The sequence below is a fragment of the Micromys minutus genome (genome assembly GCF_963924665.1).
Source record: "Micromys minutus genome assembly, chromosome: 11".
Lineage (NCBI taxonomy): Eukaryota > Metazoa > Chordata > Mammalia > Rodentia > Muridae > Micromys > Micromys minutus.
In genome coordinates this window covers 58952737-58971373 of record NC_137980.1, presented here as the reverse complement: position 1 = coordinate 58971373, position 18637 = coordinate 58952737, and the positions used below count along the sequence as shown (strand labels likewise).

Below are 18637 nucleotides of genomic sequence, written 5' to 3'. Positions count from 1 at the left end.
GGAGACTTGTTATTTCCAAACTGCAAACAGTCAAGCTAAGGAGGGGTGAAGTGATGGAGTTAGCTAGCGCCGAACAGGGCGCCCTCTTCGCGCGCACAGTCCTTGAATGTGCACCCGCAGTCTTCACGCTGCCGGCTGGGTTAGGGCTGGAGACCAGGGTTGGGGGCTCTTTTCCAAAAGGCGCCTAGATTGCTGGAACGACCACGGAGTCCCCAGCCCCTCCCGGCACGTCGCGAGCCTCAGGAGAACAAGGAAACTTTACCCCCACAAGGGGCCAAGCACGGCCTCCATATACCCTCGGGGCCCAGTCCGCCCCCTCCTCCCACCCTCTTCCTCCTCCCTTCAGTCCCTCCCCCTCCTCCCCTCTCGCCGGCGGCTGGAGGCAGCAGGTCCGGGCGGGGCCACCGCGGAGCCCACAACCTCGAGCTCCCGCCCCGCCGCCGCGCCCCGCGGGACGAGCTGCGGAGCCGGGCTTGGGGACCAGCGGCCGCGGCACGGGGCATGAAGTTGGGTGTGCGCGGGTCTCGGAGCAGAGGCGCGGCACAGCCGGGAGCCGCCCTCGTCTAGAGCCCGCTCAGTGCGCCATGGAGATCGGGGGCCCCGGGGCGCCGCCGCTGCCGCTGCTACTGCCGCTACTGCTGCTCTTAGGGACCGGCCTCTTGCCTGGTAAGTTTCGAAACGCGAAACCGGCCTTTTTCTCCCGGGTCCTGGCACCTGGGCTCCTGGGCTAGGGGAGAGGAGGCTCCGGGCTGCGGTGCCAAACCGCGGGTGCGCACAACGGGATAGCCACAGAGACTCCTCCACCCACTACAGCTCTGATGTCCTGCGGTGCTAGCTGAGCCAGAGAGGAAGGAATCAACCTCCAAGTGATGGGAGAGGGGGTTTGAGTGGAGGCGGGGGTGGGGGGAGGAGGGTGATCTGGTTGTATTTCCGAGCTGGAACCAGAACCTCCAACTAGGATAGAGGTGGAGTCCACCTAGGAAGGAGGTACCATACTGCCAAATCTCGCCTTCAGACCGCCCCCAGTCTGCCCCTGTTTTCAGGGTTCTGCCCCTGCCCCTGGAGCTCCCACCCTATTCTTTCTGTTCCCCTCTCTTCCTCTAAGTGGACACCTTTCACCCTAACCCCCCAGTGGGGTTTCCCCCCCGCTGTTCTTTAATCCTGGCCTTCTCACAGAGCAGAACCCTTACTGGCTGGTTCAAGATACAGGGAAGAAGGTTGAGGGAGGAGGAGGCTGGGGATACCGGGATGGGGGACTCTAGCTAGAGTCCCCTCCTGAGGAGTTCCTGTGTCTCTCAGGTGAGCAAGAGCCAACAGAGAGCAGAGGCTCCCCTCTTTCTTCCCAACCCCCTCTTTTGATGCAGCAGCCCAGCAAATGGAGGCAGGGAGGCCCCCTAGCCATGTGGGGGCTGATGGAGAGGACACGGATGGGCTGCTGAGTGGTGGAATGAGGGACCACCCTCTTCATGAAGCAGCGTGGTGCTTACCCATGGCATCTTGTATCCGTCTATGAACACAGGGTGCTGGTGGTCCTGAGGGTCTGCAGTCATTGTCAGGGTGTACATTAGAAGCCCAGGCAGCAGGACCACTCCTGTGAACGGTGGCTTTAGCTCCTGCAGCCAGGAGAAGTGGTACCCGGTCCTCTTTCATTCATCCCTCCATCCTAATGCCCCATACACCTTCTGCTACCACCACCCCCTCCCTGCTGTCACTCATGTCCTTTGTCTCTGCCGGTCACTGGAGATTGGGCACTTCCATCCAAAGTGGTTGTCTGCAGGGGAGCTCTGCACAATCAATCCAGTGTTCACTGTGTCACATGTCTTGCTTTCCTGGTGGAGTGCAGGAAGGCCTGACCCATTCTTGGGGACCCTGGAAAGGCTTCCTTGACAAGAGGGGTGGGGACACAGGGGAACAAGGCAGCATGCCCAGGGGCCCTGAGATGGAAGACAAAGTGTAAGAGGAATCAGAAGGGCTGTGATGGCATGGGGCTGCAGGGGCAGCCTCTTGGTCACCTGTCCTTAAACCTCCCGCCTCCCCCCACAGCTAGCAGCCACATAGAGACCCGGGCCCATGCGGAGGAGCGGCTCCTGAAGAGACTCTTCTCCGGCTACAACAAGTGGTCTCGGCCGGTAGCCAACATCTCAGATGTGGTCCTTGTCCGCTTCGGCTTGTCCATTGCTCAGCTCATTGACGTGGTAGGTATGGGGATGGCCCGGTGCTACACAGGACAATGGGGTCACCCTGCAGGAGATTCCATGTAGCTGGGTTGGGTTCAATCAAGGTTGCCAGCAGAATCTCATCCTGAGCCTCAGCAGGTGCTCAGCACTGGGAAAGGAAGATGAGCACTGTGGCTCTAGACCTGTTCATAGGGAAGCTCGTGGCCCGTGCTTCCTAAATAAGTGGGTATAAGAGGACCAGTTCCCTCCTCAGCAGCTAGGCTTCGGAAACTTTGGTTGTGGCACCCTTCGAGTGGTCACTGTGGTACGGTGAGGGCATATCGATCTTAGGCTGACCCCAGAGGCCACCAAGTACAACCCATGTAGAAAGTGGTTTGGGTGAATTGCAGACAGGTCCTGTTTAGCTGCATGTGTTCATTTTCCTAGTGAGGGTCTAGGAACACTTGTAGGAGGACATGTGTGAGCTAGGCAGTGCTCTTCCTCCAAAGAATCCTTGAGGAAGCACAAGAGACACTGGCCCGGGGACGCATACATAGGAAGCTGGTCTCATGTGAGGCTGAGTTGCTTTGTTAGGACCCAGTCACTCCTGCCCAGGTTCAGCTGTTCCATGTGGGATGAGACCAGCCTTGGAGGAATCCAGCCATGGGCTGGTTCACACATCCCTCAAGGCTCAGCCCCATTCATGCTGGGCCTCAGCAAGGGTTCTCTCCTGGCTGGTGGAGTTATGCTGGAAATTGTGGTCTTACCAGTGACAGCCCTCAAAGACCATCTGCTATCGTAAGCTTGGGGTCTCCATACTAGGTTTTGCTGGGTTCAGGGACAGAGCCTGAAGTGGAGGAGAGAAACCCGTCCCTGCAGAGCCTTCAGTGCCCTAAAATCCCACCCAACACCCTGCTACAGGAAGTGTTGACTCAAGGCTGGCATTGAATGTGTTGGGTGATTCTCGGCCATTTCCTGTGCTTTCCTGACACGTGAGCTGAGAGCAACTCTGCCACCTTTGACAGCGCCAGGGCTTCAGGCTGTTGGGATTGGACACAGAGACCTTGCCAGTTGGCTCTCTACTCAGAGCCAGCCACTAAGATTTCATTCTCAGGAGGGCCCAGCATTTGGGCTCCCCCCACCAATGGTTTCTACAGTGTCCCTGGCTGGGGGACATCAAGGACAGTGCAGGACGTACAGGCCCCTCAACCTTGCTGAGGTTTGCAAACACAGTTACAAAGTAGTGTGTGGCACAGGCGACTGTTGGTGGCAACTCAGTGATCTGGGGAGACCACCACCAGGTCTGCTGAAGGTTGTCAGGGGAGACCACCACCAGGTCTGCTGAAGGTTGTCAGGGGAGACCACCACCAGCTCTGCTGAAGGTTGTCAGGGGAGACCACCACCAGCTCTGCTGAAGGTTGTCAGGGGAGACCACCACCAGCTCTGCTGAAGGTTGTCAGGCACAATCTCACGCTCTCTGGCTCAGGAGACATTGAGGCCCAAAGCACACCCAGCACCAAAATTTCCGTAAGGGACTTGACTCCCAGGCATGATCACTGCCCCTGATCTAGCAGAGGTCACATATACACACATGCATATGGATAGCTGCCGGGCCTGGTCTGAGGGTGTCCCAAAGTTTCACCCTTCACCCTGCCAGGTGGAGTGCTGGTTCTAGGTCAGCATTGTACATGCTGGAGGTTTGTGGCCACATTTGTGTAGAATGTGTCCCCTGTGCTTTGCTTTCTTTCACCAAGGGCTGGGATCCAGGGGCCCCACTGCAGTGCTCACCCTGCCTGTGCCCTCTTTGCGGTCTGCACCCAGTAAGCGCTTTGCTTGAACTCATACCCCAGCGTCAGCTGCAGAGGAGGCTCCTGAATCCCCAGGGGTTTCTTAACCCAGTGCTGAGCCCTGAGAAATGTGCTCCGCGGTTCTGCTCTATGACATGATGCGTCTACAGCATCAAAGTGTGACGGCCACACGCTGGGAGGGATGTGCTGGGAAAGGAAGACCCAACGGTGCCACAGCCAGATTTGTTCTGATGACCCCGGAGGCTTTATGGGATGAGGCAGACAATCTTCCATTCCCAGCTTCCTTGGGTATGGGTCAAGGTCACGAAGGGGTGAGGTTGCTGCAGACCAGCTCAGGCAGGGATGAGCCAGCTCATGCAGGCAGCGCGGGAACCAGCCTATAGTCTGCTCTGCAATGTCTTCTCTTCCAGGGAGGGGACTTGGTCAGGCAACTGGGCGACCTTCCTAAGTGATTGCACTGGAGAGGACCCAGGCCTGAAGCTGGGAATTCACGGGGTGCAGCCTCCCCACACATGCCAGCCTATGATGACTTTTGTGAGGCAGGAGCTATTCTTGGCAAGACACTTTTCTTGCTGGATGCCTTGGGATCTCCTTGGTTAGGTTCTCTGAGAAGGCTATTTTGTCATGCTTAGGCTGATGAAAGAAAATGTTGGTCTAGGTTGGGAAGCAAGCTGCCCAGTATGAGGTGCACACACCAGACCTTCGGGCTCTCTGGAAAGGGTCAGTGTTGTTCCCTAGACTGTGGTCTTACTTTTGCAGGCCCCTCCTGAGTACTGAGTGGTTAGAAAATACGGCTATGGCTGCCTCTCTGTCCTCACAGACCCCCGTGCCTGCACCAGGCTTGCTCTCCGCAAGGGTCCTGTCTGTTTTAGGAACTGACTGCTCACAGCATGGGACTCCAACCTGGTGTTTCCCACCAAGAATGCAACAGAAGGGCCCATTCCTATGGCACAGAGGGGAGATAGAGGCCTGGGGTGGGTAGGTAGATTGGGGCAGTGCTGTAAGAGACTACACAGAGAAAACTATGGCCTAGATCTCCTCAACCTGTCTGGTTGTTACATGGTGACCTTGAGGTGAAACTATAAGAAACGTCCCATGATATCCACCTTGGCTCTGGGAGGTGGGTAGTTTTGTCAAGATCTTCCTAGCCAGAGGCTTTGATAGCTGCACATGGATTTCATCTGCAGAGGGAGGGAACAACGTGGGTGGAAAAGGCTGTCGGATTTCTGGGAAGACTCAGTCTACATGGAGCCTGGAGTCCATTTGGAACTGAGTTTTATTCCCCATGTCTTTCTGGAAAGGTTCCAGGGTTCTTGTCTCTTATCCCTTGCTCCCCTTAGGCTGCCATCCTGGTTGCGGTGTTACCTACAGGGCTGAGGCACCCCTTCCCTCCTAAAGTTTGGCACGGCTTATTTATGCCTACGGCTAGCTATGGATTAGTAGACCTAGGCTGGAACGTATCTGTTGCTGAGGGGGACCTCAAGCTTCTTTCTCACTTCTGCCCTAGGATGAGAAGAACCAGATGATGACGACCAACGTGTGGGTGAAGCAGGTGAGTGGGGAGGGCACCCCCATCTCTGCCCTCTGCTCTACATGCCCCTCACACACGGCTCTCCACTCCCACACAGGAGTGGCATGACTACAAGCTGCGCTGGGACCCCAGTGACTACGAGAATGTCACCTCTATCCGCATCCCCTCTGAACTCATCTGGAGGCCCGACATCGTCCTCTACAACAAGTAAGCCACGTGGGCCCCAGCAGGTGAGGTCAGGGACCACCCAACAAGGAAGCTGCTAGGAACAAAGAGAAGCAAATGGGAAGGAAATCCAATGGGCTGAGTATGGCCATCAGCACCCAGGAATACCTGCTCTGAGGTCTCCAAAGGGCAGAGAATAGATTAGACATCCTCCTCTGGCAGTGACTGCAAGTCCCATCCCTAGCAGGTATCCTTAACCCCTGCAGTGCACAAGTCACAGTTTGGTTGACTAATGATGCCGGAGGTAGAGAGCAAGAGAAGTGGCTGCTCCACAAAGCCTCGCCTCCGCTCTTGGTCCCGCCTTCACGCTGTATCCAACACTGGGCATTGAGCCAGTGGGCAAACCCGGTTCTCAAGATCAGCTCACACACCATCTCAGCTCCCGGAAGCTGAAGTCCACATGGAGACAAACCCAGTTTGTAGTGACGAGACAGGAAGTAGGCATCTTCACATTTGTCTTTCCCGGGGACCCTCACAAGGAGACCCTGGGCTAGGAGCAGCTGGCTTTTGAGCTGAGTCTTCTTTAGGTGATGCTGTATTTCCTCAGGGTCTGGGTGGGCAGCAGCTTCCACAGTGCTTACAGACAAAGCAAACAGAAGCTCGCCTACCCTCTAGTCCCAGCCATCTGCCAACAGCCCCCTCCAGGCCCTGGGGGTGCCCATCTGACCTACAAATGCTCCTATTTGATTAAGAATGACCGGGATTCTCTTCCTCTGTAATTGGGCGGAGTACCAGCCACAGCCTCAGCTTGTAGAAGGACCAGAGTGTGTTATGAGGGTTTAAGGATGAGCACAAGTCAGGGAACGGCAAGGTCGACAATCACTGCTCTTCCCTCAGAATGGCTCTCTGTCTTCTGCAGCAATCCAGCTGAATCTTGAACCCTGGAGGGCTTCTAGCTACTGGGCCTTTCTGGGGTCCACACTCAGCTTGTTCTATCCTCAAATCCTGGGATCAAGTACTGAATCTACTCTGAGCAGCCTGTTGGACCCAAAACAAGGAAGGACAAGCATTTCCTGGGTGGTATTTGTTAGGCAGAGGAGTAGGTGGGGGGTGGGGGAGAGCCAATAATCAGCCCAAGCTCCTGAGGACAAGCTCAGCAGTCCCCACCCCTCTAAGGTCGCCTTTTTATCTCTCCTACCTGCTAGGACAGTGTGAAAGGGGCAGACTCCCCTCTTCTTGTGGGGCTGCAAAGAGCACTTGGGGTCTATCTGAACAGGACTTGGAGCTTGTGAGGGTCGAGAGGACTTTGGTGCGAGCAGGGAGGAGCAGGGAGGAGCAGGGAGGAGCAGGGAGGAGCAGGGAGGAGCAGGGAAGAAGGCCATTTATTTCTAGCAGCAACCAGCAGCTGCTAGACTGGTCCCAGTCATTGACTTGGGGCTCCCTCTCCTGGAAGCCCAGAAGCTCTCCACCTGGTACAGGGCAAACAGTTGCCTCTGGAATGCTTCCTCCTGTGATGGGGCCAATTAGGGGTAGACAGAACCTGGAACCCACCCTCTCCCCACTACTGGCTAGCTCACTGAATCCATTAAATCACAGTGGATGGCTCTAGGACCCAGATGCTGTGTTTCCTCTGGTTTCCTGGGGACTCTAAGGTGCAGAACTGGAAACTGAGGACCCTCGCCCTGCATCAGGAGCTTTGGCCATGAAATGCTGACAGCCCACTGGAGGAACCTGCTGTTCTGGTGCACAGCTGGGCTGCCAGTGGTCCCTGGGGCAGCAATATCCTTTGGGCATTCTGAGAACCTTACCCTTGGCACTTCGAGAAGAAAAAGCAGCCAGAAGTAGTGCAGAGTACCAAGCCCTGGGGACTCTACTGTCACCTTCTCCACAACTGGGGCTTTGTGCCAGTGTCACGATGGAAGCAGGGCCGGAATTTGAAGGAGCTGGGCTGCACTTCTCACCCTTAGAGAACTCCATCCCCAGAGGTTTGGGACCTGACTTTGAACACAAGCCCAACAGCAACCTCAGAGGGAACAGAGGAAATACATACACTCAGGTTTAGGTGCTCTGGAAAACTCACAAGGGGGACAGCCAGATTGGGGGGGGCAGGGAGAGCAGAGAATCATGAATGGTACTGGTGAAGGCAGGTGGGACCACAGTAACCTGAGCTATGACTGCTGAGCCTCCATTGTGTCTCAAGCAGGGGAAACCTAGACACAGCAGCCCAGGGAGATGGGAACAGCTGATTCAAGTGAGCCCTGAGGGCCTCCTGTCTGCCAACTGGCTGCAGCCTCCCATGCCTGCCCTCCAGAATATTTGCAAAGCAGGGGACCCACTCAGGCTGTGGGAGAATTTAAATTTGTGCCTGGGGTGTTTAGGCTTTGATTTTTGGAGCAATGGGACTGAGAGGAGGCAACAGAACCGAGCCTGATTCCGCACGGCCCCAAATGTGCTGCAAGATCCACCCCCGTGTACCCGGAGGGAACCTCGGTTTTTGTGGAAGTCAGGCTGTGCTCTGCACAATGTGCAGCCAGAGGCCTTATCTTACGCGTGGAGAGAGAAGGTTCCAGATTCTTCCAGATGCAGCACACAGGAGAAAACTGGTGGCACTGGCCTAGGATGTGTTAATGGGATGGAAGGTTCAGGATTGGCACTCACTGGGATCACGAAAGGCTCAAGTCTTCTGGACTTGGGCATGGTGCTGCAGTCTAACATAGGAAGGGCCACCATGGCCCTGGTCTAGGCCTGAGAAGCTGGTCAAGGGAGAACCTTGAAGGACACTGCGAATGGTGGTGGGAGAAGTAATGGACAGAGGGAGCCGGGCAGCTGGGTGAACAGAAGGTTCTAGAGCCTGTGGCACCAAGCAACACTGTCTTATGAGTGTTGAGACCAGGGATGCACACGGGTCTCATTACTGAGGGATTTAATCAGGCTTCAGAGCGCTCACTAGCTATAAATCCAGGTTTCCTGTCAGCTTTTCCGAGCTGACACTGGCAGTGTTTGCCCAAACGCGTTAGCGCATTGCTCTCTTATGATCTGTGAATGCTAATCTAGGGCTGGAGTGAACAGCCCAGGCCTGTGAAGACACCAAGGCCTAAAGAGTGGTACTGCAGCCCAGGTTCCACAGCGCAAATAGAGTAGAGGCTGGGCTCTAAAGACCAGTTCTGGGGAGGGTTGTGGAGGTATGAAGGGCGAGGAAGTCTTCATGAGAGCTGCTTCCCAGTGTCACCAAGTTCCGGTAATGAGTAAAATGAGGCATAGGTAGCATTGCCGTTCGTGAAGCACAGAGGTCAAGGGCTGGAACTCTGCTCGAGAGGAGGAGCCTGAAGGACAGCAGCCCCACGTTCCACTGCTCAACCTGAAAAACATGCCCCAAGAGGCAAGAAGCCAGCAATCAGACACTGGAGGCTGAATTAGGCAGCTGTAGTCCTCATCCAGACTCTGCCAGGACCTGTAGGGAGGTGGCTCCCAAATTCTTGGTGACAGTGGAGAGGAAGATGCTTTCTCAGTCTCCAGTGGCAGCAGGTCGGGGTTGATCCATCGAGTGTGGGGTCAGGACAGGGTTTTTGTCTTGGGAGGCACCATGAGCATCTATGCATTGCTGTTCGCATATCTGGGGTCTTCTGTGTGAATAAGATAGGCAGAGAGGCCAATTGGCTTCCAGCAAGATAATCTACTAACCAGAACCCAGTGAGCAGCTGCTTGATGTGTGATCTTTTTCATGGGCAATGGGGAAGAAATCTTGCTCATCTCACACCTCTGCTACTGGTCCCAGCAGGTACCTATCCTCCTGGATCAGGCCTCTGGGTCCTCTTGCCCCATCCCTGTGGACCCATTCTCTCTGTGCACAGTGAGCTTGCTATGGTCCGGCAGGGACCTCTAAGATAGCCATAGCACACTACAGGGGCCAGTTGTCAGCTCCTAAACTGAAGGGGACAGACACCAGCCCCTCCCTTCAGTACACGAGACACTCAGGTGGAAACCAGGGGAAGGCAAAGGAAAATTTCCACGGTGCCTCCATAAACAGAGGTGACTCAGGCCCCTCTAAATGGAGGTACAGATACGGACTCATGGAGGTAATGGGTGCTCAGGAAAAGCCAGTGGTTTGGGTCCCACCCCACACCCTCATAATAGCACAGGGCTGTAATGTTTACTCTGCTCACTGGGCACAGACGCCATTCATCTCCATCTTCTCTGAACCATGTGAGTCAAGGGTGAGAAACTGAAGCACACAGGTGAGTGACGGCCCAGCGAACATGCACCACCGCACACAGTCCTGCACGCTGTGTGTGGCCGGTGGAGATGTCGGTCAGGCTGGGGGGCTAGTGGGTATGGTGTATGGAGGGGCAGACCTCATTGCTATTTCTCTCGCTTCCTGCCAGTGCGGACGGTGACTTCGCAGTCACCCACCTGACCAAAGCCCACCTGTTCTATGATGGACGGGTGCAGTGGACGCCCCCGGCCATCTACAAGAGCTCCTGCAGCATCGACGTCACCTTCTTTCCCTTCGACCAGCAGAACTGTACCATGAAGTTTGGATCCTGGACCTATGACAAGGCCAAGATTGACTTGGTGAGCATGCACAGCCGTGTGGACCAACTGGACTTCTGGGAAAGTGGGGAGTGGGTCATTGTGGATGCTGTGGGCACCTACAACACCAGGAAGTATGAATGCTGTGCTGAGATCTATCCTGACATCACCTACGCCTTCATCATCCGCCGACTGCCGCTGTTCTACACCATCAACCTCATCATCCCGTGCCTGCTCATCTCCTGCCTCACCGTGCTGGTCTTCTACCTGCCCTCGGAGTGCGGCGAGAAGGTCACACTGTGTATCTCCGTGCTGCTCTCTCTCACCGTCTTCCTGCTGCTCATCACGGAGATCATCCCGTCCACCTCGCTGGTCATCCCCCTCATCGGCGAGTACCTGCTCTTCACCATGATCTTTGTCACCCTCTCCATTGTCATCACGGTCTTTGTGCTCAATGTGCACCACCGCTCACCACGCACACACACCATGCCAGCCTGGGTGCGCAGAGTCTTCCTGGACATTGTACCTCGCCTCCTCTTCATGAAGCGCCCGTCTGTGGTCAAAGACAACTGCCGGAGACTTATCGAGTCCATGCACAAGATGGCCAATGCCCCTCGTTTCTGGCCAGACCCTGAGGGCGAGCCCGGCATCTTGAGTGACATTTGCAACCAAGGCCTGTCACCTGCCCCGACGACATTCTGCAACCCCATGGACACAGCAGTCGAGACCCAGCCTACGTGCAGGTCACCCTCCCACAAGGTCTCTGACTTGAAGACATCAGAGGTTGAGAAGGCCAGTCCCTGTCCGTCACCCGGTTCCTGTCCTCCCAATAGCAGTGGGACCCCAATGCTCATCAAAGCCAGGTCCCTGAGTGTCCAGCACGTGTCCAGCTCCCAAGAAGCAGCAGAAGGCGGCATCCGCTGCCGGTCTCGGAGTATCCAGTACTGTGTTTCCCAAGATGGAGCCGCCTCCCTGGGTGACAGCAAGCCCACCGGCTCCCCAGCCTCCCTGAAGGCCCGTCCATCCCAGCTCCCGGTGTCAGACCAGGCCTCTCCATGCAAATGTACATGCAAGGAACCATCTCCTGTGTCCCCAGTCACTGTGCTCAAGGCTGCAGGCACCAAAGCACCTCCTCAACACCTGCCCCTGTCACCAGCCCTGACGCGGGCAGTAGAAGGCGTCCAGTACATCGCAGACCACCTCAAGGCAGAAGACACAGACTTCTCGGTAAGTCCTCGCCAAAGGCTGTGCATGGGACGTGCCCCTGTGTTTCCCACACATGATCCAGAAACCAAGGCCTCAGACTAAAGCTGCACATCTTGAAGGTATATAGTGTAATCTCTGCCTATAATGCTCTACAGGTCCCTCACGCTGGGGTTAACAGGGCACAGTTTAGCTGCTGCTGCTGCTGACCTGTAACCCCAAGAACAGCTTTCCCCTGGGCTTCCACCTGGTAAAGGATGGTTCTTTGAACCCTAGAAAGGTTGAGAAGGCATAGGGAAGAGAGTAGAGCTGCCAGAATCTGTCCCTCCCCCACCCCCACCCCCTATTGTTCCTTTTGAAAGGTTGTGGGGTGAACACATAATGCTGCCCCACTGGGAGTCCCTCAGGAACCTGGAGACAGAAGCACAGGTGTAGCCTGCACTTTTTCTTCATGCTTCAAGCTTTGACTCTACCAAGGCCTGAAAAAGAATGTCCATATGCACTTTTCCCATATCACAGCTTTAGTAAACAGCTAGGCTGGGCAGCAGATCCACCTCTGACCATCTTCCCTTTCACATTTGTCTAGCTGTCACAGTAAGCGTTTCCAGGACAGGGATCTAGGATCAGATGATGCTGAGATGCAGGACTCCTGGTGTTAGCTGAATCTGGGTCTGCCTGTGACGGGGCAGTTTGAGGTGAATCAGAGCCTCAGAAAGAGGCTGAAATGACTGTAGCATCTGTTCTTTCCATGACATTGCCCAGGCCTGGCATTTGTCATTGTCCCTCCTGAGACCTTGAGACCTTGGTTTTGCTGGCTTCTGCTCATCTTCCTACCCAACCTGGGGTTTGCCTGTTGTACACTCCCAGACATTAGTGGCTTGTCTCTTGGAGCTGCTAAGCCACAGAAAGAAAGGAGGCTGATGTTCCAAATCCCAGGAGTGGGTCTCAGCTCCCAGAGTCACCCCTGTTGAGTCCCTGGAACTTGGGAAGCTATTCTGGAGGTCTCTGGAACATTCTGGACCTCAGAGACCTGTCTGCAGAGAAAGTTTGGTTCTGGGGCTGTCTTGCTGCAGCTCTGGGGTGGAGGGAGAGCGCCCCGCACTGACGTGAGGCCGCTGAGGGAGGAAGCATATGACACGTTTAATTGAAATCTCTGAATCCAGTGCATCTCCAGCATAGTCCCATGGCTGGGCTTCTGACCTCCCTCTCTGCTGGCCTGCTGCAGCTGCCTGACCTGGTCTGGCCCTGAGAAGCTCTCTGACTTAACAGGGACAGGACAGCAGGGCTTTGGTCCATGGCAGTGGTGTTTCATCTTCGAAGGTACAGTTTCATCCCAGGCACAGGGAGGGGAGAGGAACACCAAACAGCCATTTGCTCTGAGGAGCCCTGGAGGGGCATTTTATTTAGCAGAGATCTATTCATCCTGAAGTTTTCTAAGTGAACACGGCCACTTAACTTTTGGCTTAAACCAACAGGACACCTATGATTCCTTTGAAAACTCAGGGTAGAAGCCCTTGCAGCTGGGGCAGCCAGTCCAAGCATTCCTCAGCTGGACTGAGTTCTGCTTACCACATCTCACTCCCTGCTGCTCACAAAGACTGGCTCAGGAACCCCCTCATGCCCCATCCCTGGGGCAGCTCTGATCAAGCTTCAGGGTTATCACAGGCCCTTCTAGACAAACAATGTGCTCACAGAACAGTGAAGAGGAAGGATCAAGACAGTGTGTGACAGCCACCCTGCTTGGAGTACAAGGACAGCTGCCTGCAGAAACTGCCTTGCACACAGTGCTAACTCTCAGGCTTAGTTAGACCCAGGCATTAGTCTCCAGAGTCTTTGCTTCTGAGCACTGCTTGAGGAAGTGGCTACCTCGAATCAGCCCCTGGCAGAAGCTAGAGTCCACACTGTGTGAGATCCAGAGGGACCTGTGGACAGAGCCAGTAGTCATTGGAACGTCATTGTCACCATGTGCTATATAACACAGTCCAATGAGAATTGATTGGATGGCCACAGATGATGGACACATACATCGTTCTTTATGTGCTTGTTGCCATGTTTACCCTCTGTCTCTGACCCGCCTCCCTCCGTGGAACATCTCCTGGCATCATGGCCTCCACACCAGTGCCCGCTCAGGCCAGCCATAGTGCCCGTGTAAGAAGTGGGCGTGCATCATCAGGACCAGACCAGGGGGAAGTTGTGCACTTGGCCCTTACTTTTGGGATGGCCTTAGTGATCAATCCGTTACACAGCATGTTCTGCCCCTTACTCTCTGGGCTTGGACACATGGCTGACATTTCTCTGAGATCCACTTTTTCTTAATGTTATGCTATGTGTATAGATGTTTTGATTACATGTATGTCTGCACACCACATGCATGCCTGCTGCCAGTGGAAGCTAGAAGAGTGTGTTAAATCCCCTGAAGCTGTAGTTATGGGTGGTTGTGAGCCATCATGTGGGAGTTGGGAATTGAACCCAGGATCTCTTGAAGAGCAGCCAGTGCTCTTAACCACTGAGCCACCTCTCCAGCCCCTGGGATCCACTCTGACATCTGTACTGTGAGAAGTTAGACCCGGCCTCCATGGTGCTGCTGGCTTCAGAAAACATAAGACAAGCTTCATCCTAAAGTCATGGGCCCTGTGTCTGTCCAAAGTACACCCAATGAGTTACATTTTGAGTTTAGGCAGGCCTGCTAAGCAGGTAAGACCAGCTAGTGTACAGCATAAACCCCAGTCTTCTGTGGCAGTGAGGACTACCAGAAAGCATTCAAATGAGTCTGAATTCAAAGACCCCACACATGCAGCCTTAGATATAGGTTCTACCCATATGGGTCCACCCCATATTGGTACCTCCCTCTGTTCTACCCTGCAGCAGCTGCTCTGAATCCAGCAGGTTCTCTAACCAGGCTCTGTCTTACCACATCTGTATGTAGATGTGTATCTGACGGGAAACACAGAAACTGTGGCTCATGGTGCCAGGTTCCTGAAGGTTCTCTGTCAGTCCATGGAACCTGAGAGCTAGAGTAACCCATGTCTGTGTTTGCAGGTGAAGGAGGACTGGAAATACGTGGCCATGGTCATTGACCGAATCTTCCTCTGGATGTTCATCATTGTCTGCCTTCTGGGCACTGTGGGGCTCTTCTTGCCTCCTTGGCTGGCTGGTATGATCTAGGAACATAGCAGCGCCCAGCTCCCAGGTCTCTGTAGGGCCACGCGGCGCGTCGGTCACCCACATCTTCCAAACTGGCCGTGAGGCACCTTGGAGAGAGAAGCTGCTTCTTGGGAGCTGGAAGTTGGCCCTGGTTCTAGTCAGGCCACAGGTCTGGTCGGAGCGAGTTGAGGGCTGATAGAGTTGCAGGCCGAGTCCCCATTAAAGTTTCTCCAGAGCAAGTGACAGTCACTCCCTGGCTATCGGACAGCACACACCCATCTGTGGCACAGAGAATGATCTGGTGTTGATCTCAGTTGTCTTTTGAGACCACAAAAGTTCATCCCCTTCAGAAACCAGAGCCTCTCATGCTGTGGGCTTCATAAGACCCAGGAAACTTCCACCATGCCTTGCTGGCCACCCCCTCTCCCTCCCCGGTAATTTGGTCCCCTTAAGCCTCCAGGCTGGGCTGCCCTCTGACTCATAGGTGTCAGTTGTGGGCCCGGGGAAGGTTTTTATTTCGTTTAGGTTGGGCTAAGAACAGTGAGCTATGTGAATAGGTCCCACTCACAGGAGAAGTAGCTCAGACCCTCACAGGAAGACTGAAGCACCCGTGGAAACCTGCTTCCTCGGGGTCACAGGGCTCTATGGTGAGCATTTCCTAGGGCTCAGAAACCCCCAGAAAGGCAAGAGCACTGGAGTCTCAGGGTTGCGGTGGAGTCAAATTATGTCCAGGGCATGGGCTGTACATCCCCTCAAGGATCTTCCTTGATATCTCTGTGTACTTCTGCCTCTCTGGGATTAGAAGAATGAAGGTAAGACTTCTCATCACAGTCCTGTGGTATGGCCACAGCTCCCCTGAGCGTGTTTCTCTAGACCAGCAGGAGTAATGTTGTGGAATAGGGTGAACTGCCAAGAGACTTCTAAGCAAAACAGGCCCCCGACTCATTGTTTGAGGGCCATCGGCCAAGAGTTAGGGGTGCCTCACCAAGTCTGCCTTGCACTTAGGTTGTAGGGAAGACCCGAGGGGCTCCTCTTCCCCTTCCCAAAATGGCACCAGGCAACCTGGAGAATCTCCAGTGGTGGGATGGGAGAAAGAACATGCTGTACCCACCTCTGTGAGATTTCACTGGGTGAAGGGCAGGACATAGGAGGCGCCCAAGAAATCACCCTGTGTCATGGTCCCAGTTGCCCCTCCGCTGTCTCCACCAGCCAGGTAGGTTTCCCAGAGCTGGGCCCTGCACCCTCAGCCAAGTTGTCCTAGGCCCTAAAGCTGAGGGCCCTGTTTGGATGGTTCTGGGGACTGCAGAAATGAAAAGAGAAATTAATGAACGCACCAAGCCTCCAGTAGGTATAGCCTTCACCTCCATGGTATGACTTGCCCATCCCAGCTGAAGGAAGATGTCAGGGAGGAGGTATGCCGAAGGACCAACATTGTCTTTACCTGACCGTCTGCCAGGAAATCTGCCTTTAAACACAGAGCTGCTGGGCATCTGGGGTGCTAGTGGGAAAGGAACCTCATGTGGAAGCTCCAGCACATTCCTGTACACAGGAAGGGGATGCAGAGGCCTGGGCTCTGAACCCTGGATGGTCCAGGTATTCCCTAGAGTCCTAAGGGCATCAAGGATCCCATCTGCCAGGTTTCAATCTGCCCTCCACTGACTGACTAGCCCCCTATACTGGAATCTCAGGATGCTGCAAGATAATCCCAGTGGGGAAATTTGTGCCAGAACCTGGGAGCCAAGGGGAACACAAGCCCCAGTGATGAAGGCAGCAAGTAACATCCGACAGATGTGTATTCCTACCATCATGGTCCATACATGGCTCCAACCACAAGAAATGCAGACAGCAGTAGAAATCAGGGCAAGGCCACGACACGGAACAGGACTGTGCTGTTCTCTTCAGGGTCAGGAAAACCCAATGGCTGCGATGCTCCTGACAGGCACATACCCAGAAACCAGAAAAGGAAAATAAAGCACTGTATTCTCCCCATTCCCACTCAGCCGGCCTTTTGTCTGCCTGCTTCCAATGTTGCTAGAGGGTCAAGATGAAGTTCAATTCGGGGGGTATGCTTGATCTGAGGCCTTTGAACCTGTGAGCTTTAATGAACAGAGACTAGGTGGCCCCAGCCTCTCTGGTGTGTAGACTTTATCTCCCCCAAGCTCCCAGCCCACCCATTCTGCCCCAGCCCCTGGACAGCATCAACTCAAAGACCAGTTCAGCTAGTCATTATGTCTGATCCCATATTGGACTCTGCAATGTCTGGCTTCTTTCGCTTGTGTGACCAAGGCTCATCTGCAGTGTTGTGTGCAATAGGCTCGTTGCTGGCGTGTACTTGTTGGTCCTTCGTTGTTCCTGTCTGAATAAACCGAGTCATGGTGTTTCCCCATCAGCATGTGGCCCTGTCTTCATTTCCAGGCGCTGTCACGCACCCGTGTTCATCTCTGTGGGCTTGTGCTGCCATTTCTCTTTGTGTTAATAATGTTTCTTTGCTTTCTGTATGCTATGGTGTCTTGACATGTTGGGGGCCTAACAGACTCAAGACTGCTGTTTCCACAGCTGGCCAATATCTACTACTCAGCTTGCTTGGAGCCTACCCACCTTCGTGGCTGATGGGCCATCTACAATATTCCTTACAAAACTTACACCAGAGCCAGCCACGAGACAACTAGAGGCTCTTTTGTAGCCCAGAGCCTGAGGAGGTGTCCAGACTATCACATACTATCTCCTCTGTGTACCCTGAGCTCTTCACAGAAACCTCCGTGAGGGTGGGGTCACCTCGTTCCCTCACATCCTCTCCACCAACTGATGGACCTGGTGTCCCCTAGTCCCAGGCCTGGCATGACATCTTGGTAACTGCAACTGACACCCATCCTGTGGAGCCATCAACCTCCCAGGGAGTCCCTTGTCTCCCTGGTAAGCTACAGTCTGAGTCCTGGGGTCCATCCCACACAGGCAGGAAGTGACCTCTGTGGCAGTAGCTCTTGGGCTCTGGTGCTTTCCCACTAAAAACACCTGAGTCCATTGCTTTATGCTCCGGGTTTCCTGTCACCCCTACAAATTAAGGTGTGTTGGCACAAAGGCCACTGGCTGGTCCTGGGATTGTCCCAGCCTTTGGGGAAAAGTCGGAGGATCTCTGGTATATACATTGTGCGCACTGTTTGTTTTCTCAGCTACATGAGGACATTCCTGCCTCCTGCTGCTTTATCCCAGTCTCTTCTACTTTGATCTGTAGAAAAATGCCAGTTGCAACTCCCCAGATCCATTTGCTGCTGACCCGCAGCTGGAAGCTCAGGACACAGTACCAAGAGGAAGGGTAGAATTATCAGGAGTGTGTACTGGGACTTAGAGGATTTGAAGCCCTCTCCACTCGGATATGCTGTTTACACTTGCTGTTTGCAGGTAGGAGCTTCCATTACTTTAATCCTGCCTGACATTTCTTGCTATTCGCCGGCCTCATGGGCGCCGTACAGATAGAAGACGCAGGCGGTCAGCACGCCTACATACACTTTTTTCTCACTGTAATCGCCTGTGTCACCAGTACCCAGAAGCCGTCATTTTCCACTGTATCCACTCCTGCATCTGGCTTACATGGGTTCCATACTGCAGGCTGTGCCTGGCTTTCCTCAGCCTGCCCGGGATTCATCTGTTCACCCTGATGACAAGCACAGGGCTGTGATGTGCATTTATTGCGTGGCTACCACATCGTTTATTCAACCATTTCCTTTGGGATGGACACGTGGGTTGTCCCAGTTGTCACTGTATGAGAAATGCTGCTGTGGAGGGCTATGGTGTGCAGACTGGCTTTTCATCCTAACACTGGGAGGGAGAGGCAGGAGAATGGAGTGTTCAAGGCCACCCTCAACTACATTCTGAGTCAAACCACTCCTAACAACAAAATCATACTCAGGGCTTGGAGGCAGCTCAGTGGGTAAGTTGTTGGTTGTGTAACCGTAACGGCCCGTGTCCGGCTCCCCAGCACCCATAGAAAGCTGAGAATGGTGGCTACTATAACGCCTTAAACATTTTCTTCTCAGACAAGCAGGTCCCCAGGGCTTGCTGGCTAGTCATTCTAGCCAAACTGGTGCGCTCCAAGTTCAGTG

The 18637-nt window shown here is 54.4% G+C and overlaps 1 protein-coding gene across 1 annotated transcript; it reads left to right on the top strand.

Moving 5' to 3' along the window:
* The first annotated feature begins 2148 nt into the window (after positions 1–2148).
* CHRNA4 (cholinergic receptor nicotinic alpha 4 subunit) lies at positions 2149–16653 on the top strand. The gene is made up of 5 exons (XM_080925442.1): positions 2149–2195; positions 5472–5516; positions 5593–5702; positions 10043–11417; positions 14433–16653. The coding sequence occupies exons 2-5, from the start codon at positions 5487–5489 to the stop codon at positions 14556–14558; spliced, it is 1641 nt and encodes a 546-aa protein (XP_080781568.1). The 5' UTR covers positions 2149–2195; positions 5472–5486; the 3' UTR covers positions 14559–16653.
* Positions 16654–18637: the final 1984 nt, after the last annotated feature.

Excerpts from the sequence above, each read along its gene's own strand:
- CHRNA4 (XM_080925442.1), top strand. The coding sequence starts at position 5,487 with ATGATGACGACCAACGTGTGGGTGAAGCAG. Across the intron at positions 5,703-10,042 it reads GACATCGTCCTCTACAACAA|TGCGGACGGTGACTTCGCAG; the intron begins GTAAGCCACGTG and ends GCTTCCTGCCAG. Across the intron at positions 11,418-14,432 it reads CAGAAGACACAGACTTCTCG|GTGAAGGAGGACTGGAAATA; the intron begins GTAAGTCCTCGC and ends CTGTGTTTGCAG.